The 15281-nt window shown below is 35.4% G+C and overlaps 1 protein-coding gene across 5 annotated transcripts in view; it reads left to right on the forward strand.

The window, feature by feature from the left end:
* The window catches only part of DCC (DCC netrin 1 receptor), a 1205330-nt gene that overhangs the window by 1036123 nt on the left and 153926 nt on the right, over nucleotides 1-15281 (forward strand). For 4 of the 5 annotated variants that reach the window (XM_002757246.7, XM_035271116.3, XM_008979835.5 and 1 more), the window contains exons 16-17: nucleotides 8604-8699; nucleotides 14170-14402. In XM_002757246.7, coding sequence (XP_002757292.2) covers nucleotides 8604-8699; nucleotides 14170-14402 — 329 coding nt within the window. The remainder of the gene's footprint in view (nucleotides 1-8603; nucleotides 8700-14169; nucleotides 14403-15281) is intronic. The other variant, XM_008979838.5, reaches the window with a different exon arrangement.

Raw genomic sequence — 15281 nt, forward strand, 5'->3', positions numbered from 1 at the left:
CAGTCTCCTGTATTCTGAACTGAGGTGTTCTACAAGAAAGATTGGTCAAACAATAATGAAAATCTGATAGACGATTTCAAATCTGTGGAAAAACCCAGAATATTCTTGATTTAAAAGAATTCCCGTGGACATCCACCAAAATCCAAATAATTTCAGTATGATTAAATTACAGTAAATTCAAAGAATATTGCAGAGCTTTATTTTGCAGAGGCAACTGATAAATTTTTGAGCCTATGTATTTGCAGCATTTTAGCAAGTATAAAAAAATACGTTTACTGTCATGATTGTCATGAAGTGTATTCCTGCACAATGGGGTCTGGCCATAATTAATGATTAATTCATTTGGAATCATCATGATAATATTAAATGTGTTTAACTCATTTGATGCTTCTGTAGAGGGAGCAATTCTAGGCAATTCTTTTGTGATTTATTGGTTTTAAAGTTGAAGAGCTCTGAGCATGTGCAGGAAAATAGTTCCACATTGCTCTCTAGTGGTACAGTGGTAAATTACACCTTTTTTTCGTACTGGCAGAAAACCCTCATTCTTCCTTGCTCCCAGTTCACACTTAAAGCTTCTTTCCCCCTCAATATACATTCAAACAAAATACCTTCATCACAGTGTAAAAGATATCAAAGCACTATATCCCACTAGCTAAGAAATGAATAATATTTTATTGTTGTGCAGGAAGATCAAGTATTAGATCAAACTTTATCAGGGCCAGATAAAATTCCTATTGTTTCCTCAGTAGGTCCAAAATGCAGTTTGGCAAAAGAACAATATAGAGGCCAGACTCCTGAAAAGATGTTTAGGAGCAGATAAAGTGTGAAAAGCATGAAAGAAAGCGCCTGGAAAAGTCAGTCAAAGGGGTTCTGGAGTCTTCCCAAGCCTTGATTACCTAGGTAGTTCTGCATTACTTTAGAAAAGCCAGTGAACTTTTCTAACTGAGCCTCAAGCTACTAACTGACAAAGGAAAATATTGAGCCAGAACGTCTTCAGGACTCCTTGCTCTGTGTGATATTCTTATATCAGTTACAACTATATTGCAAGTGTGTTTCTTTTCACAGGGCAAAGCTGTTACCACTTTCTGTTTATGTGTAAGGTTGATCTTCTCTAAGATGTACACAGCATAGTAGGGATTGGTGACATATAATGATTAGTATAATTCATTAATTCAACAGGTAGTAAATTATAAAACTCCCGCTCTCTTTAGCATACTCTATAGCATGGCTAATGATCAAGTGAAAGAAGCTGTTGTTACTCAGATGACTAGAGATTTGATAGGTATCAGTATTAGCAAGAGACTGTATTGGAATGACAATTGCCTCACATTCATTTATGGGGGTTAGGGGATGAAGAAATGATGATTGCTACTCAAGATGATCCATGTAACAGCTAGATGACATGTTACTGTCATTCATATTACGGTAAAAATTCAAACCAATACAATGAGAATCAGGTAAGGTACTTTCAATTTTTTTATATTGAAAGAGAAAAAAGAAAGGAAGAAAAAAAAGAAAGAAAAAGAGAGAAAAAAAGAATGAAAGAGAGAAAGAAATAGGAAGAGAAAGAGGGAGAGAGAACGGGAATCTTGCTCTATTGCCCAGGCTAGAAAGCAGTCTAAAAATCAGTATTAAAAACCTCTTTTATGCCAATAAATGTGCTTAACAATGGAATAAGGGAGGAAAATAACAAAAAAGCAGACACCCAATATTTCATTTAAACCTGTGAAATGCTATGCAATTGCTGAGGAGTGATTTACTTCCAATTTTGTGGTCACTTTTAGAATAGGTGTGATGTGATACTGAGAAAAATGTATGTTTTGTGGATTTGGGGTGAAGAATTCTGTAAATGTTTATTAAGTTTACTTATTCCAGGTCTGAGTTCAAGTCCTGGATATGCTTGTTAATTTTCTGTCTCATTGATCTGTCTAATATTGACAATGTAGTGTTAAAGTCTCCCACTATTATTATGTGGGAGTTACCATTATGTAATGTCCTTCTTTGTCTCTTTTGTTCTTTGTTGCTTTAAAGTCTATTTTATCAGAGACGAGAATCGCAACTCCTGCTTTTTTTTTTCTCTCCATTTCGTTGGTAAATCTTCCTCCATCCCTTTGTTTTAAGTCTTTGTGTATCCTTGCATGTGAGATAGGTCTGGATGCAGCATACCGATGGGTTTTGGCTTTTTATCCAATTTGCCTGTCTGTGTCTTTTGATTGGGGCATTTAGTCTGTTTAAATTTGGGATTGATATTGATATATATGAGTTTAATACTGCCATTTAATGCTAGCTGGCTGTTTTGCCCATTAGTTGATGTAAATTCTTCATTTTGGTGATGCTCTTTACCTTTTGGTATGTTTTTGGGATGCCTGATACTAGTTGTTCCTTTCTATGTGTAATGCTTCTTTCAGAAGCTCTTGTAAAGCAGGCCTCATGGTGATGAAATCTCTGAGTACTTGCTTGTCTGCAAAAAATTTTATTTTTTCCTTTACTTATGAAGCTTAGTTTGGCTGATATGAAATTCTGGGTTAGAAGTTCTTTTCTTCAAGGATGTTGAATATTGGCCCCCACTCTCTTCTGGCCTGTAGGGTTTCTGCTGAGAGATCTGCTGTAAGTCTGATAGGCTTCCCTTTGTGCGTAACCTGACCTTTCTCTCTGGCTGCCCTTAGTATTTTCTCCTTCATTTCAACCCTGGTGAATCTAACAATTATGTGCCTTGGGGTTGCTCTTCTTGAAGAATATCTTTGTGGTGTTCTCTGTATTACCTAGAGTTGAGTATTCTCATGCCTTGCTAGGTTGGGAAAGTTTTCCTGGATAATATCCTGAAGAATATTTTCCAACTTGGATTCATTCTCTTTGTCACATTCAGGTATACCTATCAAACGTAGATTAGGTCTTTTCACATAGTCCCATATTTCTTGGAGACTTTGCTCATTCCTTTTTAGCCTTTTTTCTCTAACCTTGTCTTCTCATTTTATTTCATTAAGTTGGTCTTCGACCTCTGATGTCCTTTCTTCTGCTTGATCAATTTGACCGTTAAAACTTGTGCATACTTTGCAACGTTCTCATATTATGTTTCTCAGCTCCATTAATTCACTTATATTCCTCTCTAAATTGTCTATTCTCATTAGCATTTCATCAAACCTTTTTTCAATGTTCTTAGTTTCTTTGCATTGGGTTAGAACATGTTCTTTTAACTCACAGAAGTTTCTTATTATCACCTTCTGAAGCCTGATTCTGTCAATTCGTCACACTCATTCTCCATCAGACCTTGTTTCATTGCTAATGAGGAGCTACAATCCCCTGAAGGAGGAGAGGCATTCTGAGTTCGGGTGTTTTCAACTTTTTTGCACTGGTTTCTTTCCATCTTTGTGGATTTACCCACCTGTCATCTTTGTAATTGCTGACTTTCAGATTGGGTCTCTGAGTGGACGTCCAGCTTGTTGGTGATGAAGTTTTTTCTGTTTCTTAGTTTTCCTTTGGGGGACGCCCCTTCCCCACAGAGCTGGACCTTCCAGGGTTCAGCTGTGCTTGTTGTGAAACTCAATCTTCAGTGCTTCCAATTGCTGTTTTTTTGTGGGGATGGGACCAGCCAAGCCCAATCACCTGGCTCCCTGTCTCAGAGCCTCTTCTTTTTCTTTTTTTTTTTTGATTGAATGGTTGACTCTCTACCAGGTGTTCCAGTCGCCTGCTGAAAAGGCACCAGAATCTGTGCAATTTCCCCTGCAGCAACCCACTGTCCCAGCTGAAACAGCAGCACTGAAACTTGTGGCACTTTTCTGCCTGGGAATCTCCCAGTCTGGCTCCCTGCCTTAGTCCCCCTTTCAATCAGCTGAATGGGCGACTCTGCCTTCCCAGAGCTCCAAACACCAATCAAAAGGGCACCCGGTCCTTCATACTCCGCTCTGAGAACTGCCGCGCCAGGGTGCCGGCCAAAAGAGTTGTGCTGGAGACCTGTGAGTCTCCTCCACTGGGAATCTCCTGGTCCATGGGCAACAAAAATTTGTCTGGAATGGGGTCCACTCACTCTCTGCACTTTCACTGGGAGCTACAATCCTGAGCTGCTGCTAATTGGCCATCTTGTATGTCTCTCCTAATTTTTTTAAAATAAGAAATAATACACACCCTGAAAGATTGAAAACTAATAATCCAGTAATGTTACAGAAGCTTTTACAGCGGGCATTTTCTATGGAGCTATAAACTAAGCACCTTGGTGGTGGGAACAGAAAAATGAAGACATTAATTTAGTGTCTCATGGATATGCTGGCTATCCATGAACTTCAGCTGTTAACCCTGATTAGGAAGTCAAAAGCTTCCTATCAAGTAGAACATTATTAACTTTGAATTCTAATTCTATTTGGATGTGTGATTATAAAATAATCACTCCAAATCTCCTAGCCTAAAAACCTGTTTCATCATTTTCTATTCAATCACCTGCTTCCGCACTTTACCACATCATATAAAGTTTCTCATTTGTTGTTGTTACTCTAATGGTTGACACCTTGACAATGGAAGACCCGACTTGAGTATCTATTTTTCCAAGGTTATATGTATATTTGCATGTAGTTGGGTATGTAGGAATCTATCCAAAGTTATAGACTAGTAACCACAGGCTTGGATTCAGTCTAGAGAGAGAGTTTTGATAGCACAGGTTTATTTTATTTATTTCAATTATCTGACAACACCGAAAAATTTGATAATTTCTCATAAAAATCTGGATTTCCAGATAATCTGACAACACTGGGACTACCTTCCATATGCTAATATTATATTGGACCAGAATAGTGGCTCCACTCAAGATCAGTGATATACTTTCTAAGATCCTCTCTGCCCTATTGGCTGTCATACACGGTAGTCAAATCTAACTGGTTTTTGTTCTTTCTCTCTCTCTTTTTCTCTGATTGATTAAAAACAACAACAACAACACACACACACACACACACACACACACACACACACGCCCCTCCTAAGCATTTGAGTTTGGAATTTCTGACCTCTTTTTCACTCTCTTCATAAATACTTAGATACATGCAAATACAGAAATGTATTCATTTGAACCAAGTAGAATTTGAACTGCAAAAAGGCACTTTTAAATGTCTCAAGCCTAATAAAAATGTTTACATGTTTGGTGCATAGATGGTTCACATATTTGAAGTCAGACTTAGTCTCTACTACAATAACTCAAAAGAATATTTTTCCCAGTGTGAAAAAAGTGTATTTTTTTGGTCTACTCAAGTTTATTTTCTTTTTTGCTGAAATGTTTTCTTCCTCTTATTTTGCTTCCAAGTCCTATCCTTCACAAGCACCAATTCAAATTTCATATCTTCCAAAAGTCTTTTTCGATGACCCAATTTCTCTCTGTTTTCAGACCTCTAAATGTATAGCAGTGATAAGCTATATCTCGTGCTTTATTGTTTAATTTTACATAGTATTTCATTGTTTTCTCTGCCCAGAATTATGTTAGAAACCTGACAGAAATTCATCTTCTACAAGTACTTGGATCTCAGAGAGCATTTAACACTTGTCAATTGATTACTTTCTTGTTAGGAAAAGAGCTTGGAATGTAAATTTTTTGGAAAGAAATATTCCTTTTTGGAGGGAAAACAATCCACTGAATAGAAGTCTTTTGACTACATTAGATATAATATTATTTTATTCTTCTTTCTGTATTACAGCTCTTGAATCAATGTGGTTTAGACTGTCAATATCTTTAACATTAATACTTAGGTCACATGCAAATTTTATGAAGAAAACTCAATCAGATCAATTTTTATAGCTCCCTCTCAGAGATAAACTCACTCATTTTTAAAGCTTTTATATTTTGTTACAAAACCCAGATACAGAAAACCATGTGCAACAAATATCTAGCTTAATGAAGTATTATACTTTGGAGTTCAACACATTTATTTGCTCTACTCTCTGCAAACCGTCGTTTAGGTCCAGAGGCTACTTGAGACTAAGTAGGTTTGATCCCATTGGCGAAACTCTGGAGGGTAGCAGGTTCTTTCATCAGAAAGCACAGACTGCCTCGTTGTCTCTACTTTATCTTAGCAATTATTAATGCTTAATGCTGAGATCCATTCATTAATGAGGGCTGTAAAGCAGCAATATTTTAATTCTATCATTTTGTTTTTATTTGTTAGCTAGAATTATGTTCTGAGTTCATAACCTCAGAAATGACCAACTATTATTCTTTAAAATATCTTTTTCAAATTATACATTCTTCATACATCATAACACTGTGTTTTTCTATGTGCAGATTATCCTTATCTTTGGTATGAGAGAGTCTCTTCAAATTGACTTCTGAATCCATTTGACATGATTTTACTAGTTGCTTCCATTCTATCTAATATGTCAAGATATTTCAAGTTGAATTGGCATGTTTTCTTCTTTAAGAATCAGCTAGTTCTACAAGAAGCTGTTTCTTTGTATTAGGAATTATTTTTTCCACCAAACTGTAGTCTGTATATTAGGGAAGCTTATTGCTATTGAGTCCATGTTTCCAGACTTTTTATTAGCAGAAAGAGCTAGAACAGAGAAAAAAAATACAATTTGAGTTCAAACTTATTTTTCCAGTTCAACTGTAGGAACACAGACTTCATTTAACCTTTTCTACATTACATCTCTAAGTCTTTCATCTATACCAAGAGGTTCTCAGAGACATAGGGGATGATAGAATATCATGTTTACTCATTTGCTTTATTCCATGTTACATTAGTCTCAATAATAAAAGTGTTGACATCAATAATAATTGAAACATTTATCTTTGCATATACTGTCACTAGTCTTTAATTTTGTCTTAAGATAGTACTATATCTATAAAATCAAAACATGGAGCCATTACAAAATAAAATACCTTCCTTTTAACTTAGTCTTAGTTAATTAAATTTTTGTTCATCAGTTAGCTATTATCAGTGTCTCTCTGGTCATTTTGTATCTAAAGCTAATTATCTAGTAGTTCAGGGGATCAGGGAACAATATTCCTGAGTGTTTGCAAGTTGATAACAGCTTGACTATCCCCTTTATGTTTAAAGTTAACACTTGTTGACTATAAAACCTTGAATTACATTTTCTTATGTTGAGTATCTGAAGTTACTCTAATTTCTTCTGCCACAAAATGTTATATGAAGTCTGATAATCTAAATTTTTCTAATATGTCATATATTATTTTTGTCAAGATGACTAAAAAATTATTTTAAATCAGTAACTTTTTTAGTATTCTGTCTTTATTTTCCTTTGGATTTTCTTCATCAAGGATTCTCATTATCTGTATGTTAGATCTTCAGTATTTATCACTTTCTCCTGAACCCTCCTTTAGTCTTCTTAATTTCTTTTGTTATGTTTTCGTTTCATACTTGTTGCATTTATTCATCTAGTTACCCTTCTTATCTAAAATTTTTTAATTTACATATATGTATTTCTTGAGTTATGCCACATCATTTCTGAGTTTTCTGATTTATGTTACTCTTTCATATCTGGCATCATTTTCTTAATGTAGTTTAGTTAGTTTTGAAATCATAAGTTGCAGTTTTGATGAATACTTTTTGGATAATTATTTCTACTTTTTATCCATTTTTGTAATTTTCTATAGGAATGATATTCTCCTAATTTTTCTTACGGTAATTTTACAAAGAGGTTTACCTCAATACATTTTTGTGGTTTATACCGATGTAATTTGTTTTTCTGTTTTTTGTTTTTGTTTTTTCAAAAATTCAGAGAGCTCTTTTGAGTACACATAGCTCCCTTTCCTGTTCTTTTCATGAGACAGGTTTCAGCAAACTACAGGTTACAGGTAGACTCTGGCCCGGGTCCTGTTCTTGTATGGATGCCTGAACTATGGGTGGTTCTTACATTTTTAAGAGTTGTAAATAAATAAACAGATTAAAATGTGACAGAAACAATGTGACATTCAAAGCTAAAATATTTGCTATCTGGACCTACAAAAAACTTTGCCAACTCTGGATACAGACTAAACACTTTGGCAGCTTGCTTTCTGAGTTTTCATGGTTCTTCTTCCCTAATTTTATCTGGGCTTTACACTTTATCAATATTATTTCAATCTTGCTTTTATATCTTACATCAGTTCCCAGGAGGTTGTCCCCAATTTGGGCCCCGTCCTAGAGAGGAGACTTTGGAGGTCAGTTTTGAGTGTTTAAATTTGTTGTTGTGAAATTGAGCTGCTGTGCTTTCCAGCATTTGCTGATATCTATTTTAGAATTACTCTCTTTTTAGGTTTGATATTTCCCTTTGATTTTTCTTACACAGATGCTGATAACAAACAGATCATGAGGCTTTTTGGTTGTGTATTCAGACCCACTTGTATTTTAGGGTTGGAGGACACACATCATCACAGAGTTTTGCAGCAATTGGCTGAATGCTTTCACTTTTCTACCTAGTTCAGCATGTTTTCATATGGGGATTGAGGAAGATCAAAAAATCCTGTTGCTACCACTCACTGCCACTATCCTTTCAGAATTCAACTCACTCTTTCTTACACAATTTACCGAGTAGACTATATTAAATTTGTTTTGAGGAAAATGTTTTCCCTGAGTATTTTGGTTCATTAAATAAATCAACATGTTGGTATTGTTTCTGTTTTTCTCCAGAGTCAAGCTCTCATTATGTAATCTCCCTGAAAGCTTTTAACAATGCAGGAGAAGGAGTTCCTCTTTATGAAAGTGCCACCACCAGGTCTATAACAGGTAAGTTAAATCGTTAATCTTCCTCTGACAAAGTAGTATTTGATTTATAATGAAAAAAGAAAAACTAAAATACAATACAAAGAAGAAACAAAAATGAATGTATGTAATTATCTTCTGAGTCTGATATGTACAGATGTGAATATGCACACATACGCATGCATTTTTTATTTCTTTGGTTGTCAAAATTAAGTAGGAGGAATTCATTTTTTAAATTAGCACATGGACTTAAAGAATACAGATCTCTTATTCTGTTCCTTTCCAATAACTTCATAGTTTTGGTGCCCTGATACCATGCTTCCATCTCCTGAGCATCTTGTCTCAAATCAATGCCATCTTTGTCCCTGTACAAAGGTTGCCAAATGCCTAAATGGACACTTGCTTCTCTACACAGGGTCCTTCAAACTAAGATGACAAGGAGAAGCTGGCCTTCTGGGGTGGTTTGCACTAGGCTGAGTGACATGGGTGTTATCTTCCTGAGCTCTGGGACTCCAGGTCACCCTAGCGGTGCCCAGGGCCTCAGGACATTAAAGGGAGTAGCTGATTCAAGGTCTTGTCACCCTTAGGAATTTTTCTGTTAGTTGGATTATAAAGGCAGCACATAAGAGTAAAAGGGTTTAAGAAACTGAGAAAGAAATGGGTAAGATGGTGAGATCCAAACCATTTATGGAGGGTATTTGTTAGCATGGCTAGGCTTACTCCAAAATACAGTAACACGTTTGTAGGGCTATTCAGAGTCACTGGAAAATCACTGGACTATTCCCCCAAAACCCTGCCACAGACTTTTGTCTGAAATCTCTAGGTAAAACCCGAGTGCCCTCTCTAATCAATACATTGAACCTGCCCCCTCATGCCCTTCAGACCTCATTTAACTTGTCAGATATTGTCCCCTTAATGAGAAGAAAGGATCTGAGACAGCAAGCACCAGAGAACATGAGATGTTACTGAAGTTTGAAATTTAGTTGGGTAGGAAGAAATAGTTATAAAATAAATAGTGGAATCCTGTGGCTTCTACCACTGCCCAAATTTATGTGAACTTTTCACAGTTTGTCAAATGTACAGGCTTCATTTGTAGATTATCTTAAGAATACTGTTGTTCTATATTCATAATGGTTATGTGATGGTCTCCAGATTATACTGTCACTGTATTGATTTCAGTGGTATATTTTAAGGAAAAGTTGTTATTCTAGTCTTTTTGAATCTTTGACCATTGTTTCCAGGTCTAAGATCTGTCTAAAGTAGGATGCAAAATTTAGGGCAGCTATCAATATATTTATTTATCTGTGGAGACAGTATATCTCATTCATTGTATAATCAAAGGGGTTCATGGCCCCCTTAAAGAGCAAATAATTACCCCAGAGAATATTTACTATCAAATGTGTTATCTTCAAATATAGAGAGAGGAGAAAATTTGAAGTTCAGGATATTAACTGAGACATTACATGATGGGTGTCTGTGATTTTCATGAAGAGAATAAGGACCTTATTCTCTGGCTCTGCTAGCAACAAGATTCTTTGAGAGCAAACAGGCCCCTTAGGCTGCACCTCTGTGTCCCATAATTTTCCTTTAGTGATCATCTCTGTCCTCCTTATGTTATAAGATCCCCACGAGCTGCTCATTGCCATGGTGACTTGGCACCTGTGAGCAAGCCATGCAAAATGATACTATGATCAGTCTTTTCAAGCTCTTATTCTCTTACCAAATCTAATGCCCACAAGGAAGGATTACTGAGGTGGCAAATAAAAATCACTTTTCAATCAGAAACTGATAAAGGTGAGAGAATTCAAAGATACTAAAAGTAAGCTGTTCAGAAAGAACCATTGGAGGCATTATCAGCCTCATTTTTCTTAGCACATCTTGCATTAATTCTAGCATATGGGATTCCCAAAGTGGTGTCGAAAACACCAGTGATCCAGGCAATTTTTGTTTTCTGATGACTCAGATCCTAATGGGACTGAGAATTGAAATAATATTAAAAGTTGGAATTTAAAAGTGAGGAATTTTATTATTGGAGAAAAGCCAATTAAAGGGTTTGAGAAAAATGCTTGAATCCAGCCCTTTTCAAAGGAAGGAAAACACTTTTTCTGAAAGTGGCAGAATTATTTTATTGTGCTTCCACATGTCATAGAGAACAAAGGACAAATAAAGATTAAGGAAACTCTATTAACAAATGTGTCAGTGCAATGTAGGAGACATCCTCTACCTCTAAGCTTCTGCAAAGGAGTCCTATGAGCAGTCTTGAACAAGGGCCTATATAAAGTGACTACAAAATATATCACAGACAATAAAACCTCAAACTAGAATAAGCATCAGGTTATGGAGTTTTCTACACACATGCTCACAGATATCAGTGAGCTCTGGAGCCTCATCCTATATTGGGAATATCAGTATTAGAGCTGCTGAAAGTCTCACCTGGCCAAATGTATTAAGAGTCTAGTTTTTGCTGTAAAGCCCTTTATTTCTTATTGTAAGGACAAGGTATCTTGAGCCTGGAGAAGAAAAGAGGACAAAAATCAGAAGATGAGCAAAACACACTGTTGAATTGGCTTATTTTCAACTGTTTTTTCAATGTTTAAATGAAGTGTAATCCCATGTCAAATGGCATTAAAGTTTATTGTTATTTATTTACTTATATATATATTTGGAGATAGGGTCTCATTCTGTTGCCAAAGCTGGAATGCAGTGGTGCAGTTATGGCTCACTGCAGACTTGATCTCCTGGACTCAAATGGTCCTCCCACCTAAGCCTCCTGGGTAGCTGGGACTACAGGTGTGCACCAAAATACCTGGCAATTACTATTAATTTTTTTTTAGAGATGAGGTCTTGCTATGTTGCCAAGGCTGGTATTGAACTCCTGGTCTCAAGTGATTATTCTGCCTCAGCCTTCCAAAGTGCTGGATTTATAGGCATGACTCACCACACCAAGCTAAAGGTCGTTTTGAACATTAGTATAAAGACTGAACATTTATGGGCACTTAAGGAAACACCTGTTAGGAATCAAATGAATTTCTTTCTTAGAAAAAGCTTTGAGGCTATATTTTGTCTTTTACTAAACTTTTTTTTCAATGCTTTTGAATGAAACCACTAAGTCAGCAGCGTATAAAGCACCCAGGAGTAGGAAGAGGGAAAAAAAAAGTTGTGTAGCAACAAAAGAATCTGTTAAATTCAATTATTCAAATATTAATAGTTTCTGATCTGAGAGAAAAAGACAATTAATATATGAAATATGCATTAATAGATGCACTTGCTATGCACGAGGATGCTCTGCTTTGCTGGAAATGCTCTATATCTGCATCAGACACTAGGCTTTTGTAGCAATTTAACACTTAAAATTGCCTAGTGCAACACAAGAAGTGAATTTTTCATTATTTAATTTTAATTTATTTAAACTTAAATAATTCATTTAACTACTGGCCTTTGTATTAGCATAGCTCTGGAGGAAGTGTCAAGTAGAATGACAAGCCACATCTGTCATTTTAATCCATAAAAATGGGAAAAAACACTTGGCCAAGGATAGAAATTTCTGGACTGTGTAAGTCCATCAATAAATCAACAAACACTCTTGTTTAAATTTGAGAGAAGCATTTTGGAGCTGACTCCAAGAAACTCAATAACAATAGTCATGAATAATATACTCCTTTAAAATCAGAAATAGTAGGACTGACTATTAGCATTTCTTGAAGTAGAATCACCATATTTCAAAATCTTATATATAGCACCTGTGAAAAACTATGGTTAATATGTGTTTACCAATGAAACTGGATTAAGAAAACAAAGAGGAGTTTGTAAATTAGAAAATTTTCTCCATGTGTATCCCATTCTTCTTATAAAGCCAGCTAAAAATAGAAACAAGTAAAGCAAGGTAGCACCTACTTTAATTTGGCAAAAATGTCTTCCACTGCTATGCCAACCTGATGAATGATTGAGATCCTTGTGAAGAATGCAATGTCTTCTCTTCCCCCTTCATCATTTTATAAATCCATTCGAGTTTAGAGGAGCCCTTAATAAAAAGAGATATCAAAGAAAATAAGAAAGCCTGGGCTCTCTCATTACATTTTAAACACAGCTCTCTTTCTCTCTTTTCTCTCTCACTTTCTTTCTCTCACTTTCTCTTCTTTTTTTCTGTTTTTGTTTCTGGTTTTATATTTTGCTCCAAAGACCACAGACTAGTAAACTACCAAATAATTCATTGGAAAACAGGGTGATGAATGGGGGTTAGGCATTTGAAATGCAGTGGACAAAGTGAAGTAATCATCAAAACCAGCCAGCAGTCACTCCACTTTAGACTGTTGAAAAAAATACACCCTGATTTATGCTGCTGTAGACACCAAGTATTTGAGTAGTTCCCATCTCCGCAAATGTCATCATATGTCCAGCCTGAGAGTTGTATTATTATATCTTATTATTTTTGTTAGAATATGCATTACATAATATAAGGATATTTTTAAGCATAAATGTCTTAAGTAATCAATGGTCAAGGTTAGACTATTACTATGACTAAAAAATAAGCTTTTCTGATTCTGATATCCCAGCATAAACATGATTACAAGGTGTCTTGCAGAATTTTGTAAAAACACACACATCATTATACAGATTCCCATTATGTTATGGATCAAAGCATGTATATACCTCAGTGCAAATCTTACAAGTTCGTAGGTAGTTAATCCTGTCTTCTCAGTCAATAATATAAAATTTTACGCATGTAGAGTATGGAAACTCCTACTGAAGCTAAAAATTTAGAATGTGGGTAAAATCACACTTCTGCATTTTCAAGGATTCCAATCTAGGAAAGCCTGACAAACCACATGCTGTCTGAAATTTAATTATCAAATATATAATTGATCCTTGAGATCATGTGTACTTGGTCACTGTGGCTTTATGCAATCACAGCCACACACACAGGTTGCTGCGGATGCCAGAGTACTTTGTTCTTTATTATTTGTTTCTTGCCTAGAAAATGTGTTTGCAGATATAAGCTAAACAACAGTGGAAACATTAGAGAAACCCTATTAAGTTAGAAACGAAGGAGAAAATAAACAAAAAATTAGATATTAGATGAGCAATTTTTTTCAGGAAGAAATAAACAAGAACCCCCTTTTTTATCTTATTATTTTAAACTATATGGTAATAAAACTGATAGATTCTATAACTAGATATTTTCAGAAGCAACATGCAACATTAAAAAATGGACTTTAAAATATATAAGCAGAAGTGATAGCTAAATTGATAAAATCATTCTAAGGGAATTAGTAAATTATAGAAAATATTCAATTACTTTTTTGCAATATAGAAATACTGTTTCTAATGTGTTTTCCGATTGAATTAATTACATTTTTTTTCTGTTCTTCTCATGTTCCCTTTCATCATTATTGCCATGCATTTAACTCATTGTGATGTGTTACCACTGATATTTATTTTTTAACGCTTTTATTTACGTATTTGTTTGTTTCATTTGGTGGGTTTTTAAACCCAGATCCCACTGACCCAGTTGATTATTATCCTTTGCTTGATGATTTCCCCACCTCGGTCCCAGATCTCTCCACCCCCATGCTCCCACCAGTAGGTGTACAGGCTGTGGCTCTTACCCATGATGCTGTGAGGGTCAGCTGGGCAGACAACTCTGTCCCTAAGAACCAAAAGACATCTGAGGTGCGACTTTACACTGTCCGGTGGAGAACCAGCTTTTCTGCAAGTGCAAAATACAAGGTGAAGTTCTAATTGATAGCATGAAATTTAAAATGAACTGACATTTGATTAATGCATTGTTTTAAATGCCTCCTGGACTGTCATGAGTCATTTTGCTGCTGTGTGTCTATGTCGAAAAACAAAGCATTTTAATAACTCAGTATCTAAAATTAATATGAGAATAATTATGTTTTAGGAAACAATTCTAAGGCAAGATAGGAAAACATCAAGCCCTGTAAAATGATATTTTATTTTCACTAGATGCTGAGTTTGTGTAAATGATTTGATTCTGTACAATAGAATGTCATTGTCCCTTGAAAATAGCAGAGATCTATGTTAATTTTCTGGATAGATTTTTGTTATCTATTTTTTCATATGGAATCTACATTGATTCCGAAAGTGACCCTATTAGTATCACAGAGACCCGTCTTTTAGTGAATATAACTGGGAATAGATAACTTGAAGATATTTTTTATAACAACCTTAGCACTCTAAGCCATTAACATCTACTTCATTTAGGCTTGAAAACACCCTCACGTGGTAAAGAAAACTCACAATCCATATTTCCCTTTAGCTAATATGAATTACACCAGCTCTCTGTTCTTGTCCTTATCACAGAGTCATCTCACAACCTCTTTAAGAATTCCTTAGGGATATGTACTTAAGACAGTCATTACCAGTTTCAAACCTCTACCAGCCAGCCTCAGGGATTGAAACAACTAGTTATATACTAAAATAATTTTGTTACCTCCTAAAACTGCTATAGTAGTATATATAGACAATACACAAATGTAGACAAAAATGAGATCAACAAGTAGTTGTCAAGAACCTATGTACCTAGAGATGTACTACATCATAGAGACGGTTAATTTTGAAAGAAAACATGATGCAGTCATTGTT

Source organism: Callithrix jacchus, chromosome 13 (genome assembly GCF_049354715.1).
Source record: "Callithrix jacchus isolate 240 chromosome 13, calJac240_pri, whole genome shotgun sequence".
NCBI classification, from domain to species: domain Eukaryota; kingdom Metazoa; phylum Chordata; class Mammalia; order Primates; family Cebidae; genus Callithrix; species Callithrix jacchus.